Source organism: Aquarana catesbeiana, linkage group LG04, assembly GCF_042186555.1.
Source record: "Aquarana catesbeiana isolate 2022-GZ linkage group LG04, ASM4218655v1, whole genome shotgun sequence".
Lineage (NCBI taxonomy): Eukaryota > Metazoa > Chordata > Amphibia > Anura > Ranidae > Aquarana > Aquarana catesbeiana.
In genome coordinates, this window is record NC_133327.1 from 468725450 (window position 1) to 468737513 (window position 12064).

The 12064-nt window shown below is 44.6% G+C and overlaps 1 protein-coding gene across 6 annotated transcripts in view; it reads left to right on the forward strand.

The window, feature by feature from the left end:
• Window positions 1-12064, forward strand: part of TBCE (tubulin folding cofactor E) — a 689063-nt gene that overhangs the window by 509465 nt on the left and 167534 nt on the right. For all 6 annotated transcript variants that reach the window (XR_012243941.1, XM_073627582.1, XM_073627581.1 and 3 more), the window contains 2 exons: window positions 9143-9207; window positions 9298-9362. Coding sequence is in view for 5 of the 6 variants with exons in the window: in XM_073627582.1 (XP_073483683.1) it covers window positions 9143-9207; window positions 9298-9362 (130 nt within the window). In the remaining variant the exon portion in view is untranslated. The remainder of the gene's footprint in view (window positions 1-9142; window positions 9208-9297; window positions 9363-12064) is intronic.

Consider the following 12064-nt stretch of genomic DNA (forward strand, 5'->3'; position numbering starts at 1 on the left):
TAATGTACACACAGCACCCCGTATTGACAGAAAAACACAGAATTGTTGACATTTTTGCATATTTATTAAAAAAGAAAAACTGAAATATCACATGGTCCTAAGTATTCAGACCCTTTGCTCAGTATTTAGTAGTTCTTTCAGGTTGGATGGTAAACATTGGTGGACAGCCATTTTTAGGTCTCTCCAGAGATGCTCAGTTGGGTTTAAGTCAGGGCTCTGGCTGGGCCATTCAAGAACAGTAACGGAGTTGTTGTGAAGCCACTCCGTCGTTATTTTAGCTGTGTGCTTAGGGTCATTGTCTTGTTGGAAGGTAAACCTTCGGCCCAGTCTGAGGTCCTGAGCACTCTAGAGAAGGTTTTCATCCAGGATATCCCTGTACTTTTCCGCATTCATCTTTCCCTCGATTGCAACCAGTCGTTCTGTCCCTGCAGCTGAAAAACACCCCCACAGCATGATGCTGCCACCACCATGCTTCACTGTTGGGACTGTATTGGACAGGTGATGAGCAGTGCCTGGTTTTCTCCACACATACCGCTTAGAATTAAGGCCAAAAAGTTCTATCTTGGTCTCATCAGACCAAAGAATCTTATTTCTCACCATTTTGGAGTCCTTCAGGTGTTTTTTTTAGCAAACTCCATGTGGGCTTTCATGTGTCTTGCACTGAGGAGAGGCTTCCGTCGGGCCACTCTGCCATAAAGCCCCGACTGGTGGAGGGCTGCAGTGATTGTTGACTTTCTATAACTTTCTCCCATCTCCCGACTGCATCTCTGGAGCTCAGCCACAGTGATCTTTGGGTTCTTTACCTCTCTCACTAAGCCTCTTCTCCCCCGATAGCTCAGTTTGGCCAGACGGTCAGCTCTAGGAAGGGTTCTGGTCGTCCCAAACGTTTTCCATTTAAGGATTATGGAGGCCACTGTGCTCTTAGGAACCTTAAGTGCAGCAGAAATTTTTTTGTAACCTTGGCCAGATCTGTGCCTTGCCACAATTCTGTCTCTGAGCTCTTCAGGCAGTTCCTGTGACCTAATGATTCTCATTTGCTCTGACATGCACTGTGAGCTGTAAGGTCTTATATAGACAGGTGTGTGGCTTTTCTAATCAAGTCCAATCAGTATAATCAAACACAGCTGGACTCAAATGAAGGTGTAGCTCAATCTCAAGGATGATCAGAAGAAATGGACAGCGCCTGAGTTAAATATATGTGTCACAGCAAAGGGTCTAAATACTTAGGACCATGTGATATTTCAGTTTTTCTTTTTTAATAAATATGCAAAAATGTCAACAATTCTGTGTTTTTCTGTCAATACGGGGTGCTGTGTGTACATTAATGAGGAAAAAAATGAACTTACATGGTTTTAGCAAATGGCTGCAATATAAAAGAGTGAAAAATTTAAGGGGGTCTGAATACTTTCTGTCCCCACTGTATCTGATACGGCTTCCTCTTGCCCGATTCGTGGACTTTATAATTTACCTCCCCCATTTTTTCCCCAATTTCAAAGGGACCTTGCCATCTGGCCAAGAACGTACTTTCTACAGTGAGCATCTTTAACGCCACTCATCAATACTATTGGGGTACAAACAATTGTTCTACCACATTTTATCTTACTTTGTTAACCCAATAAAGCAATTCATTACATATTGCAAAGTGTGGCCATCGCTCATTCGCACCTGGCTCTTGGGGAACCCCATTTACCACTACAACCTGTTCTTGTACCCCAGCCAAAGTGGGGTCCTTCATCCGGGCAGTACCAAATGTACCCTGGGGAACACCCAAATCCGGAGGGGCAGGGGTAGAGGCCATTTCCTTACTCTCTAGTGTCCCTGTGAATGCGCACAACCTGTAAAGTTTTGCTTACCGGGCCAATCCTCCCAATTACTCTGGGATGGACCAGAGTTACCATGCTTCCGGAGTCCAACAAGGCCCTGGCAGGGAGGTGATTCACTCAAACTTCACACTCAAATTTACCCTTACTAAGGTCAAGGTGTGTCGTGCAAGCTTTATGGGCATAAAAAGACCACCATGTTCCATGGGCTCCTCCTGCAGTTAGAGGACCTTGACCTTGTTAAAGAGGAATGAGAATGTGTACCTATTCAGCATAATAGTGTTCTTAAATATGTCTCCCAGATGCAAGAAAGGATCATAAGCGTGATGCCACTGGTCAAGTAACGGGGGGGGGGGATGGGGGGTCTATAATCGGTCCGCTAAAATAAGTGCTGCCAGTGTGCCCGGGTATGGCCCCATGAATGACACTGCCAACATTGTACATCTCCTGCTTTCTGAGCAGGAACAGACCTCTGAGAAGGCATGGGAAGTGACTCTTGGCCTTCTGGATGTTTGTTGCAGGGTTTCCATGGGATTTCCTTCCAAAGGGCTGCAGTTGACCGAATAGGCCGTGGCAAACTGGACTCTTGCCGCTTGGTAGGGCCGAGCAGATCCTCCACTACAGTATATCTTTTCAACATCTCAAGAAGGTGGTTCACTGTTTTGGGGTCTCCATAGCTGACCCACCGTTGAAGGTCGTGTAGCAGGGACCATTTTTTTTACTAACTGCACCAGGTCATGCTTCTGGGACTTGGGTGGCTGATATGGATGATACTTCCATTGGTGCACTCATTGTGCCATACGGCTGTAGTCACCCCCAGATGAGCCAGAATTTCTACTTTTAGCCATTCATAGTCTTTACCTTCATCAGGTGGCAGATCAAAGTAGGCCTTTTGAGGATCTCCAGTAAGGAAAGAAGCAATGAGGCTGGCCCACCGGTCTTGGGGCCACCCTTCTCTTTCTGCCGACCTCTCAAATGTAGCCTGAGCATCATCACTCAGGGTCAACTTCTGCGGAAAATAGCTAATGGTCATTTGGTTGCCAGGGGCAACAGCTACTTGCTCACACCCCAGAGAAAGATGCTGCACTGCAGTCACCTGAGTATGTATAGCCTCTTGCTAAGCTGCCAGCTGGGCCCCCCAACAGGCGAGTACTTTCTTGCTGCAGAGCCAGGGCCTCCTTGTGGTGAGCTTATTGTACCTCCAGCTGAGTTGGTAAGTGGTGATTATCTTCCTCATGATGACTCTATGCTTGCATATTAGCCAGGGATAACTGTTTAACCAGCTACTCCATTGTTTCGGCTTTCAGGTTTTGTGCAGCTTTAACTCAGGACATAAATCAAGTGTACTGTCCCTTCAAATGTCAGTTTTAGCCCGGGTTCACACCTATGCGAATTAGATGCGGCTTACAGCGCATCCAATTCGCAGGACATTTTAAACTAGGTTCATTTGAATGAGGCTGGTTCACATATGTGCGATGCTTTCGCACTGCGCATTGTACAAAATACGTGTGCGTTTTCTGGTCATTGTGGTGCGAATTACAAGCCCGTTATCTTCTATGGGCATGCATCTGATTCGCAGCTGTGTTGCGGTGTGAACAGAAATGATCTCCCCTCCTCCTACACCTCCCCCTCTTCCAGTTCCTCCCCTGTCTGTTTTGGTGTGGTGACTGGAGCAAGCATGGCAAAAAGGGGTAGAAAAGTTTCAGCAAAGGCGAAGGAATCCGTGGATTGTGAGGAGCTGATCAGACTTGTGAATGATAAACCGATGATTTATGACACCCGGCATCCTAAATATAAGGACAACGTTGTTAAAAAACATGCATGGCTGGAAATTGCCAGAATCATCTTGCCAGAGTGGAGCATGTGCTCATCCCAGGCTGCCAAATGTAAGTTTTTTATTCCCTTTCACTACCTGTAGATTCTGTCCTATTGTTTAGTTATGTTGGCCATTTTTATTCTAATATTATAAAAAACAACAGCGTGTGTTTGCCCACAAATCCATACCAGGCCACATGCCCTCAACACTGTGCACATAATGGCGTCAGACAGCGACGGAGGGGTAAATTAATTAATAAGCTAAGATTCGCTTAGGCTAGCAAAAGAATATACAATGCAAATGTGAACAACATTATTTTTATTTAACTAAACCAAAATTATGAAAAAAAGCATTATTTGTTACAGCACATTTTTAACGTCACGTTCACGCACATAGTTGTGCAGTGCACAGGCTGCTTTAACAGCACTGATAGCATGGTCAATACTGAGATTTATTGATGTATGCATGAATCTCCACTTATTGCATAGTATCCCAAATGCACATTCAACTACTCGTCGTGCCCTAGTGAGCCTATAATTGAACACTCTTTTTTCTGTTGTCAAAGAGCGACTCGAAAAAGGCCTGAGCATGTGCTGTGCAAGTGCAAACGCTTCATCTCCTACAAATACATGTGGGAGGGAAGGATCTGTTGTTCCGGGCAGGGGAGAATGACTGGGCAAGTCTAGTATATTCTCACGCAGCATGCGGCCAAATGAGGAATGTGAAAGTACACTAGAATCCGAGCTGCTGCCATAAGAACCCACATCAATATAAAGAAATGTATAATTTGCGTCTGCCACTGCCATTAATACCAACGAAAAATATTTCTTATAATTAAAATATTGGCTACCACTAGCTGGAGGCTTGAGGATGCGGATGTGCTTCCCATCAATGGCTCCCAGACAGTTGGGGAAGTTGCAACGCTGCCAGAATAGCTCCGCTACCTGCAACCATTCTTGTTTGTTTGGCTTCTTCATAACCAAATCCTTCCGTTCTTCCCATATGACTAGGCAGGTTTGATTAACAATGCCACTAATAGTTGATTTTCCAACCTTAAATTTAAAGTGCAAACCTCCAAACGAATTTCCTGTTGCTAGGTACCTAAAAGCAGACATAAATAAAATGAATTTTATTTATTTGTTTTTCAGTGCATTACTTACAGACAAGGTGGCGCAGCATGCGTGATGCTTACCGCAAATATATACGCCATCTCAAAGAAGCAAGGAGTGGCTCGGGGGCAGCGCCTAGGGTACCCTATATGTTTGCCAAGGACTTAGATTTTCTGCAACCCATTGTGGAGATGAGGGAGTAAGTTTTCATCTATATCATCTATGTATCTGCAAACCTCTTAACTTTGATTATGCCTAGTTAAGTTACACTCTTTTTTTTTCTTAACAGGACAGAAGCTAGTTGGGAGGAACAAGATGTGATGGATGACCAACTGGAGGCACAACCGGAGGCCCAGGCACAGAGGATTTGTCACAAATCCAAAGCTCCTCGAATCTGTGGGAAACCAACCCAGATGAGCAATCTGCAGTAGCAGAGGCTATCCCTGGGCCCTCGTGCCACGGAGGCGACCACCTCTATCGCAACCTGACATAAGTGAGCGCCTACTTGAAATGTTGAAAAACATGTCTGAAAAGGTGGATGCTTTTTTATGTCCGGATACTATACTGGCGCTTAGTTTTGTCCCTCTAATAAAGAAAGTCAAACCTGAGCGCTACTTTGAAATGCGAAGCACTATCGAACAAGTGCTGCACTCCTTCTCAGAGCCACGTGAGGAAGCTTCATTTCAAGTGCCATATGTGCCACCACCAAGACCTCCCCTGAACTACCCCAGATACGTCCACTACCCAGAACAACACCAACCTTACCCCTATAATCCCCCATCCTATCCTTCTAGCTTTGAAAAGCCAACCTCCATATATGAAGTTAGACACAGTAACATTCCCTATCCCATCCCATCCCCAATCCCTTCAATCAGGCCCCCCCCTCCCACAAATCCTGACATATATGTGACAAGTCAACATGGCGAGGCTGGGCCAGATCCCAGCACTGCCCGTGATGACCAGGCTTCCGCCAGTCACTACTCCACTGAGGCCCCTTTTAAAAAAACATATCACAATCTGTGATTTCTGAGGTCTGTCCAAGGTTGAGGACCAAGAGGACACATGTTTTTAAAAATATGTTCAAGAGGCCTACTTGAGAGACATGTATATTTTTTGTTTTTGTTGAATGTTAATTTATGTTGGCTACATGTGCCAATTTTTTATTTTTTTTAAGTATACTTGAATAAATAATTATTACGCCAACTTTTGTCGGGTTATATATTTAGAATGACACATGTTTGAAAAGTTCCAAATAAAAAATATTGCATTCTCCTACATTCATATGACAAAGGACATCAGTGGTAAAAAGTACCTTAATGTGATCAGTAATCTTTCAGCAGGCTAGATACTTGGTCTGTAGCACGTGTTCTGACACTCCAAGCGAGGGGAGATTAATCCAAGTAATTCGTCATAACTAATTCAAAAATGAGTCTTTTATTAGATTAGTGTATGAAACCAATTTTTACATACACTTTTCTAAAGAATAAGGTAAGTGTTTAAGAACATTCTTATTTGTAAGAAGGCCTGTATCCTTTATCAAAATAAAAATGTATGTTAAAGAAGTGGCATAACAAATAAGATATAACGTCATTTGCAGTTGTGTCATCATTTGGACATACATTTAGCCACTGGCAGCTGAATTTAACAATAACAATTGTCTGGTCACAAACTGGACAACAAAATGTTGGGGGATCCCCCCACACAAAGCACCTTGTCCTCATCAACTTGGGGGCAAGGTCTTTTTTGGGGGGTGGGGGGGGCACAAAACACACTACACATGTTAAGGACATATGGCCTGGTTTGGTCCAGGAAGGGGGTGCTCACTCCCCCCCCTTTTCATGGCCTTTTAGGCTGCATGCTCTGATAATATTCTGGTATGGATTGGGGGGTGGCCGGGAACACCACGCTTTTTAAAATTATAACACTGACATAAAGTCACACACATAGGTTAGACTTGATGGACCAGTGTCTTTTTCAAACCTCCCCTACTATGGAAATATGTTTTTAAAATTAGTTTTTGGCAAATAAATTACTCACCTAGTTATTGACATGCGTGTGTAATTAAAAAATGTTTCTTCATGCCCACGGAGGTCTTCATACAGGATCATGAACTGGCCTCTCTCATCCCTATTTGCTAGTATGGGATGCACCCAGTATCTTCTTCTTCTCCTCTTCTCTACTTCCAGCAAGATTGCTGCTGTTACAGCAACAACTGTTGGCATTATCATAGGCAGAGCAGCACACATTTTGCTAACAAAAATAACCCACACAATACAGACTCCTGGACAACCAGGAAGTGTCCAGAAAAATCAAGCTTTTTATAAGCAGCCTCACAAATAGATAACAAGTGATTGGCCTGCTCTAAATTCGCATCTATAATTAGACACTCACGGGTTACTTCCGAATTCGCAGCTGATCCGCACCTAAAACGCTGACAAACTGCTGAACAACTGATTTTTCTCTGCGCAGTGAAACCGCAGCTTCAATTCGCACCGCACATGTATGAGACTGGGCTCAAGTCCAATGCAATTTTTTTTCTTGTGCCTGTTACTCTGTTCTGCCCACATTCTACATTTCAATATTTGGGGAACGAACCGGATCGCAAGCTTTGCAATTAAAGTAATGTTTACTAACTGAAACAGCTTAACGGCAGCAAAATAACTTTTGGAGGGGGCAACTTTACCTGCCAGCAGGTTTCCAGCCAGGATACTGACATGCAGCCTCACAGCTGTACACAAATCCAGAATCTCCAGTCTCCAGCCTCGTCCATATTCCTCCACACTATCTACCACTTCCTGTCTTTTTTTTCACTACTTAAGGACCGCCTGCCGCAGTTGTACATCAGCTGTTTGAAGTGGAATGACACTGTTATGGCAGCAGCTAGCTGCCATAACCCCAGTATCCTCTTCAACAGTGGATGGTCCTCTTTCAGATAAAAGTGGTCTCAACGGCGGATTCACCGTGAGATAACTTTTATCGGGGGCGTAAGAGGGGGCCCCCTTACCAGAGCCATTGGTAGCGGCGGAGACGATCGGGTCCTCTCCCCTCACAGACTGGATATTATTGTAGGCTTATTATAGGCTTACCTATAGGTAAAATCTAGTGATGGAAGTTTACTTCCACTTTAACACATGATACAAAACGTGTCCACTAATAAAGTTGGGAACCATGTCTCCCAGAGAAGAAAACCACTGTACAAATCGGCCATGTGCATATAAGTGCTTTGGAGCAGCTTACCAGAGAACCATGACCCATAGTAAGCATGTAAAGATATCCTAGGGCTCCGCTATGCAGCTGTCAGACTCTGTCTCTCACAACTCTGGAATGCCTCACAACTTCTCTCCCACATGGAAATGATGGTTTGGCATATAAAGAAACGACCCGCACATAGTGTTAAATCCTCAAAATGCTTTAATAAAATATGTCTTTGCACTTGCATTTACAGTATACTTGTCACATACCTTATAGTGGAGCCAGAGATGATGAGGGTGGCCTCTTGAACGGTTCCTGTCCATGCACCCCTGGTAGTGGAGACAGAGAATGCGAGGGCAATGGAAGGGTGCAGGCGCTGGCGGCTGTAGGAGCAAGCTGAAGCTTGAAGACACAGGAGTCCTTGTCATGGAAGCTGGTCACAAGTCTTGTTCAGCAGGAGCCAGGTAGACAGGTGCAGAATCAGGAACAGTTGCAAAGTCAGGAACATGCAGAGGTTGGAAATGTGCTGGCAGCGGGGTATCCGATCAGGAGGCAGAGCCATAGTTATAAGTCCAAGCCAGGGTCAGTAATATAGGCAAGAGGCAGATAAACAGGCAGGGATGATCCAGAGGGAAGCCGGGTTTCAGGAACAAGGTCAGCAGATATGAATATTATTCAGGAACATAGGAACCAAGCTGAAGACAATCCAGCACTGAAGCCAGGGAGACTCTCAGTTTAAATAGGGTGCCGTGCGCCGGGATTCGTGCGTGCGCACAATATCGCACGCGCCCACACGCTTGTATGGATGCGCCATTGCGCATGCCGTTCCAATCTTTGCCCGTCTTGGTCTGTGGCTCCGCACATGCGCATTAGCATTTGCAGAACCGGGATTGGCAGCTGCTGCATAGGAACGAGCACTTGCTGTACGAGTTCTTTGACAATACTAGTGCATCTCGGTTAGCATTGGCTGGCATCAAATGTGGAGAACTCCATCGTGTTTGCTGACGTTACCACATAGGCCACCCCCCTACGCATTTTGTCATAAGCTGACATCATCAGTGCTGCTAAATTTAAAAGTGCAAAAGAAAATAATCTGTATCCAGAATCCTTTGTCTGACATTTCACTTTGGTAGTTTTTGAAACCCTGATTAGACAGAGATGTGATTTTAATTTTTTTTAACTAACATTAATTTGTCTTATTGCAGATTGAAACAACTGATAATTACAAACAACAGAATTTCATCAGTTGAATTTCCTGTCACTCAGTTTGGTCAGTTTTTTTTATTTATTTATTTTATATATTTTTTTCTAAACTATGTATTAATGTTGTTGCTAATGTATTTATTTTGCTTTCATTTAGGATGCAGTACCGAATTATTTTCCTCCCTAACTAGTTTGTCAGTTGATGGCAATAATGTATCCCTGGTAAGATAAAAAATTGATTTATTGGTATCAATTAGTAAAATGTTTATGTTTTGGGATACCTGGGTAGTGTTACTATTTTAATCATTGGGAATGGGCCTAAAGAGATATCCGCTAAAACGAAATAGAGACATGAGACCACATATGTGACAGGTAAAAAAAGAGCGGTTACTTGTCATAAAAACAATTTAACCACTTCGCGCCCGCGCTATAGCCGAATGACGGCTACATTGTGGACCTTAATTGCCTGCGGGTGCGCGTGGCACGTTCTGTGATCACTGAGTCAATGATACCCGGCTGATCATGGCCCCTTACCAAGTGATGGAAACTAAAGATCGTTAATTAGCTTTTTTTTAAAAAAAAGCCGATCACCGGCTTGTGTCAGACATCACCCGAGTATCTGTGCCCACCAGTGCATAGCAATGTTACCAATTAGTGCCACCTACCAGTGCCCACCTGTGCCACCTATCAGTGCCGCCCATCAGTGCCACCTATCAGTGCCCACCAGTGCAGCCTCATCAGTGTCCATCAGTGCAGCCTATCAGTGCTCATACGTGCAGCCTCATCAGCGCACATCAATAAAGGAGAAAAATTACCTTTTTTGCTAAATTTTATAACAAACTATAAAACAGTTTTGTTCATATTTTTAGTCTTTTTTCATTTTTTTAGCAAAAAAATAAAAAACCCAGCAGTGATTAACCACTTCAATACCAGGCACTTTCCCCCCTTCCTGCTCAGGATAAATTTTAGCTTTCAGCGCTGTCGCATTTTGAATGACAATTGCGCAACATTGTACCCAAACTAAATGTTTATCTTTCTTTTGGTGGTAAATGATCACCTCTGCGTTATTTAATTTTTGCGCTATAAACTAAAAAAGAGCGTCAATTTTGAAAAAAAAAACTGATGGGCACTGATAGGCGGCACTGATGGGCAGCACTGATAGGCAGCACTGATGGGCACTGATAGGCGGCACTGATAAGGAGCTACTGACAGGCTTTACTGAGTGGCATTGATTGACACTTTGATAGGGCACTGACAGGCATTACTGGTGGGGCACTGATTGGCACTTTTTTGGGCATTGTTGTGGGCTCTGATCTGCACTTTTATAGGGACTGACAGGCTTTATAGAGGGGGACAGGCTGGCAGGTGATGGGCATTGATTGACAGCTGATGGGGCTGTGCTGATAATCAGCACAGACCCCCCTTCCCAACCGGGAGAGCTGCCAATCTGCTCTCCCTGTCAGCGTGACCCGAGGAAAGCCGTTTACTGGCACTTCCTGGTTCACGCGATGATCAGCTGTGATTGGTCACAGCTGATCACGTGGTATGAAGCCTCTGTCAGAGGCTTCATACCACGATTGGAGTTGCAGTGTGTTAGACTGCGGGCGTGCGCCGGCTCTGTTATACTGATCACGTCATATGACGTCCGATCAGGATAACTAAGCTACTTTGCCGCCATCATTTTGCTATACGGCGGGCGGCAAGTGGTTAAATACCACCAAAAGAAAGCTCTATTGTTTGAAAAAAATGATAACATTTGTGTACAGTGTTGCATTCACTCTTCAAATGACAGCGCTGAAAACAAGTGTTTAAGCATACCAGCATAACTTTATATGAATATTGTGACATAAAAAAAAATTCTTACCTGTAAGTGCCTTTGTGTCTGGTGTGCAAGATACCACTTCTTCAGGCTGAGGACTCTGCTACTTACTTCAGACTACAGGCTTTGATCCTTTAAATGTGCTAAGCAAATAAGACTAAGAAATATTGCGTGCAGCTTCCTGGGCAATAGAAATACAAATATTTTAGTTTAGATGGTGAGAGATCAAAGACAATATAGAATACTGTAGGTGGACCACTGTGAAATGCATTTTAACCACTTGCCGACCGCCTCACGTCTATATACGTCAACAGAGCGGCACGGGCAGGCAAAATCACGTACCTGGTACGTGATTGCCTTCCTGCGGGCGGGGGGTCCGATCGGACCCCCCCCGGTGCCAGCGGCGGTCAGCATTTGTCTAGGAGGGATCAGAGATGAGGGGGAGGCCATCTGATCGTGGCCCCCCCTCGCGATCGCTCCCAGCCAATGAGAAACATCCCCTGCCTGTGTATAGTACACACAGGCAGAGGATGTGATGTCATCTCTCCTCGGCTTGGCAGTTTCCGTTCCGACGCCGAGGAGAGAAGACATCCGAGTAAGTGTAAAACACTACACAACACAGTAGAACATGCCAGGCACACTAAACACCCCTGATCCCCCCCCCAATCACCCCCCCCCTGTCACAAACTGACACCAAGCTGTTTTTTTTTTTTTCCTGATTACTGATTGGTGTCAGTTTGTGACAGTTAGAAGTGGTAGGGCAGTGAGTATTAGCCCCCTGTAGGTCTAGGGTACCCCCCTAACTCCCCCTAATAAAGTTTTAACCCCTTGATCACCCCCCGTCACCAGTGTCGCTAAGCGATCATTTTTCTGATCGCTGTATTAGTGTCGCTGGTGACGCTAGTTAGTGAGGTAAATATTTAGGTTCGCCGTCAGCGTTTTATAGCGACAGGGACCCCCATATACTACCTAATAAATGTTTTAACCCCTTGATTGCCCCCTAGTTAACCCTTTCACCACTGATCACTGTATAACCGTTACGGGTGACGCTGGTTAGTTTATTTTTTATAGTGTCAGGGCACCCGCCGTTTATTACCGAATAAAG